General features: G+C 34.3%; 1 protein-coding gene and 1 pseudogene across 1 annotated transcript; both read left to right on the top strand.

Moving 5' to 3' along the window:
* Positions 1–1,298: 1,298 nt before the first annotated feature.
* On the top strand, positions 1,299–5,371 carry LOC119248350 (natural killer cells antigen CD94-like). The gene is made up of 6 exons (XM_037515304.2): positions 1,299–1,327; positions 2,562–2,654; positions 2,794–2,856; positions 3,196–3,347; positions 4,326–4,429; positions 5,183–5,371. Exons 1-6 carry the CDS (start codon positions 1,321–1,323, stop codon positions 5,310–5,312), a joined length of 549 nt encoding a protein of 182 aa, XP_037371201.1. The 5' UTR covers positions 1,299–1,320; the 3' UTR covers positions 5,313–5,371.
* A 2,900-nt stretch (positions 5,372–8,271) lies between these two features.
* Positions 8,272–8,950, top strand: LOC119248349 (60S ribosomal protein L9-like; annotated as a pseudogene).
* The last annotated feature ends 7,447 nt before the right edge of the window (positions 8,951–16,397 follow it).

The raw sequence follows: 16,397 nt of genomic DNA, 5'->3' as shown, positions 1-16,397 counted from the left end.
AGGTTCAGAAATCTTTTCCACCTCATTATTAGTGTTCCATCAAATAATTTAATTAGCTTAGTAATGGTATTACTGATCTGTCTTCTTGTATGAGCTATAGTCACTTTCAAAGCCCTGAAGGGAAGGGAACACTGGGGAGAAAAGTGTTGAAGGAAGGTTTGAAGGTTAACGTGAATGAGACACTGAGTGTGGGTTCAGGTCAGCTGAGGCTTTGCTAGAGCATGTGTTTGTGTGTGTGTGTGTGCATGGAACAATAGTGGGAGGTGCTTCTCAATTATTTTTATCCCTGACTTCCCCAGCTGAGTTATGGAGGCAGGGATCACAGTGCAGAATAAGACATGGAAATGGTAACCACTCTGTGCTAAGAAAATGAAAATTCACAAAATACACAAATGTGGAGAAAAGGCTTAATTTAAAATTAACTGCATGAGTTCATGGAGAATACTACCAAGTTTCAAATGTAAGTCTTTTTGACAATTTTCTTAGTTTTTTATTCCTTTGGTTTTTTCACCAATAATGAGTTTATTTATATAACTTTACTATTAAGTCAGTTTCAGAAATAAATCTAAACTATGCTAAGTGCTTTAATCAGTGTGTAGTACCATGTAACTAATGACTGTTTCTTATTAAAAAAGGAAATTTTTATGATGTGGAACTTCATTACACTAATTACATATTTAAATTTCCCCATGTTCCTCCTGTTTTCCAAACACTTTTTTTAAGACTTATTTATTTATGCATACAAGTACTGGGGTACAGGCCAGAGATGCAGGGGATGAGAGAATTCACCAGAGACAGACTGGGGAACAAAACAGGCAGATTGACTGAAATACATTGGTGAGGGGAGCAGCGGGCAAGACAGGAGAGATCTGCTGCGCCATGTGGGTAGCTCCCTAGCTGGCCAGAGGCTGCAGAGATGTTCACAGTGCTGTGCTTAATCCCTTGTGCCACCAGGGAGGCCCCCAAATATTTTTTAAAAATTATTTTGATCTTCAGTCATTGAAAAAAAAAAACTGATGCTGACCTTTTACCATGAACAAAGGGAAGCTTTGGCAGCTACAGCAACTTCCTGTATTGTGGTCCCAGAACTTTCAGAAGCTCGTGATTTTGCTGCTTCTGGTTCAGACTGTCCATCCATTCTCACCAGTACGTAGGTGATATAAGAACATTGTTTGAATGCACAATTTCTCTTTTTCTTTTACATTTTTTCTACGCAAACTCAAGATTGCTCAGCCTCCAGCTGAGTCCATGATGTGACCTGGATTTTCTGAAACAAGCACACAGTGAGTCTTCCCTGCATGGACTGGGACATCTCTCCTCATGGCAGGTATGTGTAATCCAAACTGAACAGTTAAAAAAATTAAAACAACCTGAAGGTGTATGTCATAGATTTGGTAACTTCAGGACAGGATAAGAAAAAGTGAAATTTTTTTTTTTGTTTATCATATATCAATATTTTCCATTTAATTTTATTTTCATAATTCTTCATTCTGCCATATAAATTAGTTTGTGAAAGCTTTTCCAACAGTTTAAAGGTTGGCTTATGACAGGGATAGCACTATGCTTATGGGACTGATTTACCAGGTCGAAGTATGAGCAACACAGTTTGAGCATAAAACAAAATTTAGAGGAGAACAAATATCAGTGATGATGCTACAAGTTTATATAAGTTGACCATTTATGTTTGACATCCAAAGTCATCCTTATTAATAGTCTGACACAGTAGACTGTTATTGACACTGTTCTTAGAGATTGTGCTGAATCTTCTAATGGTCATTTGCTTGAGGGGAAATTCCTGTAGGAAAGTAACTCTGGGAATGAGAAAATGTCTTGTTCAAAATGGTTACTTTTATATCATCTTTCAAAATATGTGAAATAAATGCCGATTGCCCGGATGTGTCACATAATTGTTTTGGGAACATCTGATCATCCCCGGACTAGAGAGTCCTGTCTTTTCTTCCCCACAGGACCTCCCAGAGTTATGAGCAGCCTGACAGAACTGCATTAGGGAATATATTGAGATTAGGAGAAGTGCAGTCCTCAGAAGTGTGATTTACACAATGATAAATAAATTACATGAAAGACTCCAGGAGACAAATTTATTTTATTTCCGAGTTGTTACTAGTGTCGATGCCTAGAAAAAATAACACTATTAATGAATTCTAGTTTTCTCAACTACCTAATAAGAATCATATCACTTGTGATTTTGATGAAAAAATAAAAGTAAATGTTGGCTATAAAGACCAAAACAGAATTTTTTGTCTGATCACTTCTACTCTGTAATGTCTTAATTTCTATGCCAACAAATAAATAATTTGTAAATCACATTAATGACATGTATTTGACAAAAAGAAAAAGTGTGGATAATCTCACAGAAGAATATATTTTTGTTTTCAGTTTTCTATGCATTGTCTTCATATTTCTATTGCTTCACTGGGAAGATGAAGAGGTTTCCAAACCAAAACCTTTTTTTTCGATTCTCTTGTGCTAGTTTCTGTTTTTGAGATCTTCGGAGCTATGTCTTTCTTTGAAGTCATTAATCTACCTCTTTTTCTTTATAGGTTTTTGCACCACTCCATGGAGGTGGATTTCTGGAATCTTAGCAGTATTGTGTCTTTTGTTGATGGCTATTTTGGGAATTGTTTTGAAAAACTGTGAGTTTTCCTGGTCAAGTTTATATAAAGTTCAGAGCACTGATGGAATAATTTAATAAAGCTTTCATTTACTAATGTGGAATATTTTATTGTTTCACAAACTTGTATCTAATAGTTAATTTCTTATCATTTCTGATAGCATTTCATAAATTAGATATTGAACCAACACTTTCTCCAGGAACCACCCTCAAATCCCAGGAAGGTAAGTTCTATACTTTGTAAATCCTGGGGTTGGTAGTGGATGAAATGTGCAGTTTCCTTTAAGAATGGTATTGCAATTAGGTTCTTCTAGAATCTGTAAAATGTTTCTAATTGTGTTGAATCGTATGATTTTCATGTATTTCAAATGTTTAGAGTTGATGAATTTGTGCACCTACATTTGACATTATAAAGCATCAAGATAAATATTATAATGGGTGTTCAACACTGAATTTAGTTTTTTAGAAAGTTGTAGGAAAAAAACCAATATTTTTATAGGAGTAAAGAGTATTAAAAATCAGAATCTCCAATATCAAGAGTCGTGTTTTATTTTTTTTCTTAGATTCTGACTGTTGTTCTTGCCAGGAAGGCTGGATCCTGTACAGATGCAACTGTTACTTCATTTCCAGTGAACCAAAAACTTGGAATGAAAGTCAAAATATCTGTGTTTCTCAGAACTCCTTACTTTTTCAGATGCACAACAGAGATGAATTAGTATGTATTTAATTCTCATTTCCTACATATATTTTTGACCTAGGAATGTGTACTATTTAAGTAAGATGAATTAGATTCTGTCTTTAATCAGATAATTAGGAATATTTTTTTGAAATAATGACTTACTAATAGCCTTTAACTTAATCATTATAAAACTTATAAAATTTTATCAGGAATTTGATAAATTCAGAGTTTTAGTGTGAAAAAGCTCAAGAGAAATGTCAAATAAAGTACAAGAGATATTTTAGAGAGAATTCAAAGAGAGTCTAATATATGAGCATTTTTCTAAAAAAAATAAATAACTGAATCTCAGTGCTTTCATTAATTTTATAATTTATTTTGTAATTCTGTATATTGTATCATCGTTATGGGATATGCAATGAAAATGAAATGTGTGATCATAAAAATTACCCGGTTCTTAAGAAAAGAAATATTTCTCTAACTGTATGCAGAATTTGTACTGAATATAGGTTGAGAAGATTTTACCCACAAAATTTATTCCCTAAGACTCTGCTGTAGAGTCAAATTTGGATGTCAGACTCCTGTGAAGTAAAATTCTAACTCCCTTTATAATATAAAATGTAATACATAGTAATATATATGGTAAAGGCTTCATTCAGTGAAGACCTGAGATTTTTATGTGATTTTTCCCGATAAGTAGATAGGCTTGATATTTGAGGAAAAAAGAGACTTGTGATCACCTCCTAAGTCAAGAATTAAAACTGCTTTTAAGTGTTAATGATTAAAAGGCTAAAACTGATGTTGGGCACTAACTTTTTTTTTTTATTACTGTGAAAGTATTTCCTTTTTTAAAATTTTTAATTTTATATATTTTTTTACATCAATTTTCATTTTGGCAAATGTATGTGTTTTCATCTTGTTTATAGTTCACATAGCAGGAATTTGGACTAACTTTTTAAAACAATATTAGTCCAGAGTAGATTTAAATTACAATTGTTTGTTTCTGTCTCTGAGCAGCACTTTATGAAATTAAGTAGAGAATTTTACTGGATTGGAGTCATCTACAGTGAAAAACTACAAACCTGGGTGTGGCTGAATGGCTCTGCTTTCCCTCCAAATCTGTAAGTTTTCTCTTTTCAGAGTTTTTCTGTTCTGTGTGAACTTATTCCTATCTCTCCACAACTCTAGCTGAGATCCTTTTCCTAAAGCATGATAATGTAGACAAACTCAATTCAAAAGAATAATAATTTTGTTGCATCTGGAAAACACAAGTCAATTACCATCAAATTTGTGTACATGTGACCAAAAAGAACTTGTGGGATAAGTGAGATGAGGCTTTTTCACCCTGATGGGTGTGGGTGGATGCACAGATGTTACTTTCACAGGAACTATCCACAGAAAGCAGTGTCCATGATACCTTTTATTTTGCTGGAAGCCAATAGCCTCGGCTTACACTTCCTTCTTTTCAAAATTTCTAGACTAATTTTCTGTGTGTTTGATTCTCCTTTTTGTTGATAAACACAGAGTTTTTAGTATCATACAATTGTATCACCTAACTTGTTTACCTAGACCAGTTTAGTCAAAACATACTTAAGCAAAATTGAAGCAGAGTATATACTATATCAAATCCATTAAAACAAATGCAAAAAAATGACTGAACTCTGTGCTGTTGTTTCCTGAGGCATAGCCTAGTTTTGTAATATTGTTCTCTGTAAGTGTCAAAACTGTGGCTATTGCATAAAAAACATACTGGCTCAATGAGTCGGTAATGAGTCAATCGAATGCTTTGAAAATATCTATTATTTGGTAAACACCCACCAATGAATAGTCTCATTTCCTTTTCCCAAGTGTTAATATTTTATTTTTAATTACAGATTCTCATCCTATAAAACTACAAATCCAAAGAAGTGCATAGTATACAACCCAAACCTTGGTGCTCAGGATCAACCCTGCATGTGGACACACTTATTTATCTGTAAGCAAGAACTTACAGGTGTTTCTTGAGGCAGAGGTGGAGAATGACGGTCCATCTAAAGAATGGTATTCCAATTATGTATTTCTAGAATCTGTAAAATGTTTCTAATTATATGTATGTGTCTGATTGTATGTATGTAAAATGTGTCTGATTGTATGTATGATTTTGACGTATTTGAAATGCTTTAAAATTGATAAATTTGTGCTACTATGCTTGAAATTATAAAGCATCAAGATATATATATATAAATATTGTAATGGATATTTTGATAAATGCATGTTCAACATTGTATTGCGTAGGCTTTATGCATATGATTTTATACAACCTCTGTAGAAATTTAGATAAAGCAAAGATTCATATCAAATGATATATGTCAACATAACTCAAGTCTTTTTTATGCATACTAAATTTGGAAGAGACATTTTGTTTTCTTGTTTCTTGAAATTAGTTCTTCCTGGATTTCTGTATATTTTTGTTAGATAATTGACAATTTTCTATTATGTGTCTTTGTATTTGACCTTTGCATTTAGATTGCTAGGTATTCTATTGTTTTCATGAAATTGTGTAGTTAGTTCTTTCTTAGTTATAGGAATGGTAGGAGTCATGTGAGCCTGTGATTGCAATGCTAAATGAACCTCACCCACTGATCTGTTTATAGACTACACACTAGTCTCCAAGCCACTGAGATCACAGATACTTACAACTCCCAGTGTTCCTTGAATCTGGCTTCCTTTACAGGGTCTGCTAGGAACTTGGGGAGAGTTATGCAGCCATATTTGCCTTAAATCCTAAACAAATGCATGCTGTCACTCTCTTGCTTTTCCAGATTTGACTTGCACCCTGGCATCTCACCTCACTTAATACTTTTGGTAGGAAATATCCAGTTGATCTCTCTCTCTCTCTCTCTCCCTTTTTCTAGCCCCTTGTAGATAAACCATTTTAAAATTTATCTGTGGTTTCTGCTTTTCAGTCTCGTCCCATGTCCTAAAACTTAACGGTGAAGACATACGCAGGTCACCCACATAGCCCTGGGGTTGTCCACCTCTAACAACTTGGTGCCCAATAGTAGGGACATCATACAACACACATAGGGCCCTTCCTTGTGTTGGTCACTGCAAGTTCATTAGGATTGTGTGACTTGCAGTGGAATTTTTCTGTCTCTGATTTGAAGAACTTGTTTTTACTTCAGTAAATTTCTCTCTGTGTTGATCTAGATGTGGGTTCAATCATTAGTTTAAGCAGTTCTTCATACTTTTCTTTAAATATTGATGTTTTAATCTTGTAAGGTTTGGTGCATGGAAGAATATTTTGGTGTTGTGGAAAGTCCTGTGGGCATATGTTGGGACTGAGTTTCAAACTTCAGTTAGGATTCAATACTTCATTTTCAGAGTCCTTGGATATTGAATTTAAATAAGGACTTTTGATTCTTGATAAAATAACCAAGGATTTAATTCACAGATTGCAAGACATGTAATCCTTTTCTATTCATCCTAATATTTAGCTCTTAGTTTCGCTTTTAATGTGATATAACTTTTATAATAAAGATAGTTATTTTGCAGATGGATTGAGAGTTCATGCTTATATCCAAAGATGCTTCAATGTCAGTTTTTGGCTGTTGGCAAAAATAAGGACAGTGAACTTACTAACTAAGAAGTTGTGGTCAGTTGATTACAGTTCAAAATTCCAAGTGGTAGCTAGGGACAATTTAATATTTGAATGTCAGCTTGCAATTTAGACAGTTATTTCTGTGCCTTTTTCTGTTTGATGGGACTCTGGATGAAACTTCTCATTGAGGGCCTCCCCCGTGGCGCACTGCAGTGTAGCTTAGATCCCCGGCCGCCTAGCAAAGGTCCCACAGGGCAGGAAGACCTCTCCTGCCACGCCCGTTGCTTCCCTCAGCGTACTTCGTCGGTCTGCCTGTTCTGCTCCCTGCTCTGGCTCTCATGAATTCTCTCACCCTCCCACACTTCTGACTGTACCCTGTGCTTATATAAATAAATAAAACTTTAAAAAGAAAAAAATAAATAAAGTTTAAAAAAAAATAAGGAACTTTTCATTGAGCTCTCCTGAAACCACTTTCAGGACACAAATATCAGCTGCTTCACCAGAGTTGAAAATAAATACATACATACACTCATACATAAATATATAATATATGTATTTCACCAGAGTTGTCATATACATATATATGTCTCCATGTAAATATGAATATCAGGGAGCTTGTTCCTGGAGGTCTCATGGCTCCCACTGCTAAAATTAATTCTCTTTCTCCTGCTGGCTCATATTATTTGCCTTTATTTAAACACAGGTTACTTGAAATAATCTTTGAAAATTTACAGTTTCATTCCATTTCATAAATTTGGAAATCATTTTAATATTTAAATGCCCTTTCTAATTTCATAAATTTTTATACCTTTTGAACTTTGAAAATATAAATTCTAGTGAGTATTTGGAAAACTCTCTTTGAAGAAAGTAGATAGAATTTTTTTTCTACCTTTGGGTCATCTGTTTAAACTCTAGCTCTGGCATTGTAATTAAAAAGAAATCTTGGATATAGATAAATGGTTTGTTTTACAGATAACTTATTTACAAAAACAGATGTGACACAAATTTGGGAACTTTCTGGTTTCTTTTACTATGGAATTCTACTTTCATGCCATTGGATAAAAAGGAAAAAAGTAACTTGTTTGATTATCAGTATCTTTAATGTGATAAGAATAGTTTTGGGACTCCCTGGCGGTGCAGGCCATTGAGCAGAGGACTTTGAAGCTGTTTACATCCTCTGCAGTGCGGGGTCTATGCCGGGCCACTGGCTAGAATCCCACATGGCACGGTAGACCGCTCCTGTTTGGCCCGCTGCTCCCCTCAGCAGTGTATTTCGTCAGTCTGCCTGCTTTGCTCCCCGCTCTGTCTCTGGTGTATCCTCTCACCCTCCCGCACATCTGGCCTGTATCCCAGTTCTTGTATAAAATAAATAAATCTAGACGCTCTCTCTTTGCCACATCTACTGCGAAAATGAAGACCATTCTCAGCAATCAGACTGTCGACCTTCCAGAAAATGTTGACATATCCCTGAAGGGTCGCACTGTTATTGTGAAGGGCCCCAGAGGCACCCTGCGGAGGGACTTCAATCACATCAATGTCGAACTCAGTTTGCTTGGGAAGAAAAAGAAGAGGCTTCGGGTTGACAAATGGTGGGGAAATAGAAAGGAACTGGCTACTGTTCGCACTATCTGTAGTCATGTACAGAACATGATCAAAGGTGTTACATTGGGCTTCCGTTATAAGATGAGGTCTGTGTATGCTCACTTCCCTATCAACGTTGTTATTCAGGAGAATGGGTCTCTTGTTGAAATCCGAAATTTCTTGGGCAAAAATACATTCGCAGGGTTCGGATGAGACAAGGTGTTGCTTGTTCAGTATCTCAAGCCCAGAAAGATGAGTTGATTCTTGAAGGAAACGACATTGAACTTGTATCAAATTCAGCTGCTTTGATTCAGCAAGCCACGACAGTTAAAAACAAGGATATTAGGAATTTTTTGGATGGTATCTATGTTTCTGAAAAAGGAACAGTTCAGCAAGCTGATGAATAAGATTTAAGTTGTCCAGCTACAGAGCAGCAAGATAATGGATGATTTCTTAGATCTATTTGTGATACATCTTTAAGATGCAATAATAAAAGTCGTCATTGAAAAAAAAATAAATAAATCTTAAAAAAAGGAGTGGTTTTATTACATATCTTACCTTCAATCTAAAAATTAAAAATTCCAAATAAAACCACACAAATCCTATTCTCTCAGTATCTCTAGAGATACAGCTGCCACAACATACAAATCATGTGCAATACATAATACATGAAAAACCTTATTTGCAATGGTGAAAAACTGAAGTGTTTGGAAATATACTTAAAAAAGTTATTCATAATGTATATGAAAAATATGTGAAAGATTTCAGAAAGACAAAACAGTTGAATTTAGAAAAGTAAACACATTTGGTTTTGGATAAGACCTTGCTTAAGTGAATTTATATCTTTAAAGTGATCCCAACAAACATCCAATGACTGATGGGACTGAACAAATTGACACTGAAGTTCATGTGAAAGACAGTCAATGGACTATGCAGACTACACAAGCTGAGCTCTGAGGAATGACTCTGTCTACTAATATTAAAACAAATTTCAAATTTCCCCATTTATAACACTTTGCTGGCTAGTAACAAAGAATACACAGACTAATGGAATAGAATGAAAAGGCCAAAAGTAGTCTCAATTACATAAAGAAATTCATATATGAAAAGACACTACTGTCAAACAAGGGCTTCTCTAGATATTCTGTCACACATCTGGATAGTCATTTGTAAAGGTTAAAATTGGATATATTCCTCATATGTAGGAAATAACTTCAAATGGACCATGGATCTTATAATATTAAAGGAATATTCATATAGATGGAAAGAAAATTGCATCATTACTTTCTGGAGAAAGAATTCTTAAATTATCCTAAAAAATAAATATAATGACTGTAAAGATAGGAAGCTGGCATAGCATAAAACACCTAATGCAAGGTCAAAATACACATGAAAACTTGGAAAAATATTTTCAACATACTTTATAGATAAGATGTAAGAATGATTAAAACCTGAGGAAAGAAAACCATAATTCTTTTTTAAAATGGTCAAATCCCTGTGGAAAGTTAATTTGAAAAGTAAAATGGCAATGAAATTCCAATTCTCATCTCTCAGTTAGGCAAACATTTATAAAGCTGATGAAGTTTGAGGAGAAAACACATTTTTATATGTTGCAGGAGGGAATGCTAAATGGTACACCGCATGGAGGGAATTTTCTTCCATCTCCTTCCTTTCCCTGCCTTCCCATGCCCACTGCTCCCTGACTCTTATTCTCTCTTCTCTTCTACTAGATTCCTTTCGCCTGGCCTCCCTGGTGGTGCAAGGGTTAAGGACACAGTGCTATCATTTTTTTTTGCTTTATGTTAATGAGGTAACTCTTGAAAAAGGACAGCTTTTGATATAATTGCAACTTAAATCTGCATTTATGAGAAATATTTTATGAATAACAGTGCTGACATTTGTGTCCATTTAGATATCATTTTCTGTGCAATAGCTATTAAGTCTTTAATGATTTTTAAAAAAAATAAATATAGTGACAATACATATGTATACACAAATATATACAAATACATATACACACACAAACATAAACACGCACACATATTGACTTAATCCATATATATAACCAAAAGCTGAAATTTGGAACTGTCAAATAAAAAGAATTACTAAGGCATTTGATGAGGGAAGTAAAATTTAGTACTACAGGGCACAGGTTTAATAAGTTAAAATTTAGTTCTGTGTCACAAATTGATAGTCTAAAATGTATCACTATTTTGGCTATCTGCAGTGGTGAATTGGAAAAATTGAATGGTAATAGGTCATTAGCTAGCAACATATAGCATGTGATTGCTGAAAACACAGTAAGAAAACATGAACACAATAATAAGCACTGAAATTGTTAGAAAAAGAATTAGAGTTCTACTGATAAAATAAAAGGTCCATGTAATATTTCATATGGACTTTATTTAAATTATAAGAAAATTTTGCTGCTATCCAATTCAAATATTGTAGAACCTCTAAAAAGAGGTGATGTCTCCAATTTATTTTGTGCAAATCACAAATATTTACCAACAATTGATAATTAGAGGGCCTCCAATTGCAAGTTGATCCATTTGTTAATGAAAATGCAAAAGAGACTATCAGAAAATCCTCTCAAAAGTTCTTTGATAAAATTTGGCAAGCAATATAAAATAGTAAGAGTTAACGCCCGCCTCTTTCCAGGATATTATATACACTCTCCCAAAAGATCAGATATTTTCTTCAAAATTTCAGGTAATTATAATTTCCCAGATATTATAAAGTTTGATTCTTATGTTTATGTTGGTGTTACATTGATTTTTTTCAATGCAAAACGTTAATCACTTTTTTTTCTATGTAAATATAGTGTTTGGCAAGTAGGATTGTTTGATTCATTTTCTCTTTGAGATTAAAAATAATCTTTCTCATTTCTCTTCGTGATTCAGAACGCATATAATGCAAAAAGATATGCAGGCAATATCTCCTGCAACAAGGAAGGAAATAAAAAAGGTAATCTTAGAAGTGTCTGAGTCATAATTTTATTTGTGGGAGAGAGTTGAGAATTCACTTGTTATCAGCTACTTTCTTGATATGTACACATGTATCAATGTAAGCAGATAGAGTGAAATCTACATGTGGGACCAAATATTTCTCATTCAGTCAAATGTATTATTAAAAAATATAAAGAATAAATATACATTTCTAATTGTATTGTTATATGATTCTTCAAAAGTACTTCATCCTGACTAGCACATAGAAAGGATATGCAGGGCTTAAACACCATGGAGGGATTTTAAAGACAGAAATAGGATGGCACAAGATGATTGGCAAAAGTATAAAAAGGTTGTTTCAAGCAAAGTCATTTTCCATTAGGGAAGTTAGAGGGGCCTCATCATGCACATGCCCTCAATACAAGTGATGTATTGAAATTTCACTCCAGTTATTGCAAACACATCCTTTTGTGATTACCAATGATATCAAGTAGATCACAATGTCTGTAGAGGTCAGTTAAATGAGACTCTGGGAAATGCTGAAGTATTAACACTGGCTTCCTGTCTTCATTTCCACAGTTTGATGCAGTGAGTAATTGACAACACAGGGTGTGAAGATGAACTGTCTGGATTGATGGCTTGTCTCTGCCACCTGGATGATGTCAGTCTTGTTAGTCAAACAATTTGTGTACAGTTTCTATCCATCTTCTATAAAAATAAGTGAATAAGAGAATCTACCTCATAGGGTAGTTGCAAAAAAGACCTTGATGATAAGTTTCACCATGTAGAAAGTTTGTGCTACAAGACAAACTCCATGAAGATAATTATCTCACATTTTTCCTTTTTCCTTTTTCTCTACTGATCTTAAGAACAAATTAATGACAAATAAATCTTCAAGTATATAAGTATAACTAAAACACATGATTTATCCTATGAGATCTAATGAGTATAAAATGTACATTATCATCTGATAATCCCCAGTAAAAGGAAGTGATTTTGCAACACAAGGTCTGTGCTCAATTAATTCTTCATATTTAGCTACTATTCTAAGTGACTGCACTTCATTTTTTTTAAAGATTTATTTATTTATTTAAATAAGACCGGGGTACAGGCCAGATATGCGGGACGGTGAGAGGATTCACCAGAGACAGAGTGGGGAGCAGAACAGACAGACTGATGAAGTACACTGCTGAGGGGAGCAGCGGGGGAGACGTCTGCTTGCCATGTGGGACCCTCTCTGGCTGGCTGAGATCGAACCTGTGCTGCAGAGGCTATAGACAGCTTCATAGCGCAGCACTCAACCACCTCTGCCACCAGGGGAGGCCCGACTGCGGTTTGTTTCTAATGCACTTTCATATAGTGGTGACAAGCCCTCCTTCAGGAATTACAGTGTATTTTTCAGAAGAGAGTCAATTATTGGTTGTTTCCTTTGGGAGCTATTGAAAAATACTTAAAAACGAATGTAAACATTTAATTTGACTGCTAGACATTGAACACGTATGTAAATCTTTCTCGGCCTCTAGGCTTATTATAGATCAAGTTTTAGATAATATGAAAATACAGAAATTTTATAAAATTCAAGTTTTTAGGAAGTATTGATAGCATTTAGGAAAATTTATAATAAAATAGATCAATAAGAATTAGATCAGTATACAGAGCCATGTTTCTGCAAAAATGAGTCAAATTGTTGAATACATGACTAATATATATGTATTCAGTGCACTTACCCTATCCTAAAGAGAAATAAAAACATAATCTAATATTGATTTGAACACAGAGTAAAATGTCATCCATTGTTTTATTTAACAGCTACTTGGAGCTCCATCAAGCTAGTAATTTAAGTCATTTTATCATTTGTATTAAAATGATGCAGGTTTTTTTTCTGAAATATCAAATGGAACTGTCTTAGAGGTCTAAATATCCAAAATAGTCCCATCCTTTTAAGAAAGAAGGTCCTGTTGCGGCTTCATGGGACCTGCCCTGACTTTCCAGGCACAGGACAAGCCAGCCCTTACCCACAGTGTTTCACTGGATTCAGAAGTCAGGAGGTGGGATCTTTAATAAATTAGGAAGGAAACACTGCTCATCACATCTCTGTTCTGACTCTCCTAGATGAAGGCAGGTGAGGGTGATTTACATTCTATAAATGACTGGCCAAAAAAGATTGAAAAAAGAGAAATATAAAAAGATGAATCCAAGATAATTTTCTTAATAAAAGAGAAAAAACACTTTGGAGTGCAAGACTCAATGGCTACATCCGATGGCAGGAATTTAGTTTACTCAAAACATAAGGTGCCTTGAGTTGCAGGAGCAAAAATGAATGTGCGAATCTTCGTGTCTCTGGGCTGCAGGGTTGGGATTCATTTTATTTAATTGACTCTCTTTCAACCAGGGCTTTATAAACCTCTGACCATCTTTGACTCTATCAGATCCAATCAGCACCGGTGATGGAGGTGCTATTTTCCTTTCTATATTGTGCTAAGTGTCTGAGAGTTTTTGTGGGTATTTTTTCTTTGAGTTGAACCTTAGATATGACGTCAGTCATCCACATTCCATAGTGAAGTCAAGCTCCAGATGTGAAACGTGAGAGAAGGAAAGAAAGAAAACAAAATAATAATTATTCTTCTCCATCCAGTTTACCCCAGTTGGCCCAAGGGATGAAAGTGCCTGTGTGTCCATGCAGATTTTAGACCTTATGTATTTGTAGACAGGTATGTGATGCACACACACACGCGCACACACACACACACATGCATATATTCTCTTTGTTTCAATTATCATCATCAGTCTGTACGGTGCAGGGAAAGTGGAAAGGTGTAAAATGAAAGCCATTATGTTTATAAGAAACATCCTTTTTCACAGTTTTCTTGGAGAATTCAAGCCAAAACTGACAAAAAAGGGACTCCATACATTTTAACACCTCAGGATCATTTTCCCACATCCAAAGACAGTGAATTGTATCAATGTGTATTTTATTGTAATATATTATATAAATTTTAAACCAAATATATTATTTTGATATAATTCAAGTCTCTGCTTGAAGTGTAAATATAAAAAAATATAAAACACCTGATTTTTTTTTTTAATCATCAAATATTTCGATTTTAATGTATTTTATAAACCAATTTGAGCCTCTCACTTTGAAGTCATGGATCACAGTGATTACTTCCAGATTTTGCCAGAAGAAAACTTACCTAAGAGGTGGGGACTGCACCTGAGAGGAGAGAACATGGACTGTACAGAAAGGAAAAATGATGTACTATAATAATAATAATAATAATAATAATAATAATAATAAAAAAAGAAGTAATTCCATACATTAATAGAAATAAAGCAAAAGTATCATTCAAAATAAAATGATGTGGGGACTAGACTCAGAACTTTTTTTCCTCTTAGATGTTCTTGCTCCACACTACAGGAAGCTTTTGCTCTTTTTTCATTGATCAACTGAGAGAGAACACTTTTCCTAAATGTCTTGTGTCATATATTTTAAAACTCTTGTGATAATGTCATTGACATATCCTAGTAAACTTGGGTTGTTAATATTATTTTGATCCTAACTGTATGTTACAAGCCCTAAGAATACAGATAAGTTGCACATGATTTGGTTTCACATTTTCACCAAACAATGTGCTCATGTGAACTACAGAAAACTTCATTTCTTTCTTAAGGTATAAGGACAATATGTATCAAACTAAAACAATTTTATTTTTCAATAAGATGAGAATTAGGAGTAGTAACATTCTTTATATGATGGTTGGTGCAGATTACAAAATACCATCTTTCAAAATATTTATGTGTGCTTTATGAATTATTCTTTTGGGGGAATTTATGTTTTTTGGTCAGAAGTTCATTTTGTTTCCAAAGCTAAACTTGAATATTCATTAAAAATTCACATTATAAAAGAGGTTGGCAGTGAAATCAATGATTCTTCTTCTGTTTGTTCTTTGCTACTTCTTTAAGGAGCTGCTGATACTATTTCTGCTTTCAATATATTTATTGTAAAGGTATAAAGAGGTGTTATTATTTTCCAGCCCAGGATGAATCTTGGAGGTCCTTTATCTCAGCAATTCAAGGTTCAGAAATCTTTTCAACCTCATTATTAGGTGGAAAATTATTTTATTAATTAATTATTAATATCATTAATTAATTATTTAATTAGCTTAGTGATTATTTAATTAGCTTAGTAATGGTATTACCGATGTCTTCCTGTATGAGGTATAGTCACTTTCAAAGCCCTGAGGGGAAGGGAACACTGGGGAGACAAGTGTTGAAGGAAGGTTTGAAGGTTAACATGAATGAGACACTGAGTGCCGGCTCAGGCCAGCGGAGACTGTGCTAGAGCACATGTGTGTGTGTGTGTGTGTGTGTTGTGTGTGTGTGTGCATGCGTGTGCGTGCGTGTATGCCTAGAACAATAGTGGGAGGTCACTGTGCTTCTAAATTATTTTTATCCTTGACTTCCCTAGCTGAGTTATAGAGTCAGGGATTATAGTGCAGAATAAGACATGGAAATGTCAACTACTCTGTGCTATGAAAATGAAAATTCACAAAATACACAAATGTGGAGAAAAGGCTTAATTTAAAATTAACTGCATGCATTCATGGAGATATACTACCACGTTTCAAATGTAAGTCTTCTTGACAATTTTCTTAGTTTTTCATGCCTTTGGTTTTCAACCAATAATGAGTTTATTTATATATCTTCATTATTAAGTCAGTTTCAGAAAGAAATCTAAACTATGCTAAGTGCTTTAATTAGTGTGAGGCACCATGTAAGTAATGACTTTCTTATTAAAAAAGGAAATTTTTATTATGTGCAACTTTATTATACTAATTGCATATTTAAATTTCCCCATGTTCCTCCTGTTTTCCAAACTCTTTTTTTTAAGACTTCTTTATTTACGCATACAAGAACTGGGGTACAGGCCAGAGGTACAAGGTATGAGAGGATTCACCGAGACAGAGTGGGGAACAAAAC

The sequence above is a fragment of the Talpa occidentalis genome, unplaced genomic scaffold (genome assembly GCF_014898055.3).
Source record: "Talpa occidentalis isolate TD23 unplaced genomic scaffold, MPIMG_talOcc4v2.1 talOcc4.16, whole genome shotgun sequence".
NCBI classification, from domain to species: Eukaryota; Metazoa; Chordata; class Mammalia; order Eulipotyphla; family Talpidae; genus Talpa; species Talpa occidentalis.
The sequence above is the reverse complement of the archived record's forward strand: the minus strand, read 5'-3'. Positions and strand labels throughout refer to the sequence as shown.

What these genes read in the sequence shown, in the direction of transcription:
- LOC119248350 (XM_037515304.2), top strand. An exon ending in GGGAATTGTTTTGAAAAACT is followed by an intron (nt 2,655 to 2,793) that starts GTGAGTTTTCCT and finishes CATTTCTGATAG; the next exon opens with CATTTCATAAATTAGATATT. An exon ending in TGCACAACAGAGATGAATTA is followed by an intron (nt 3,348 to 4,325) that starts GTATGTATTTAA and finishes GTCTCTGAGCAG; the next exon opens with CACTTTATGAAATTAAGTAG.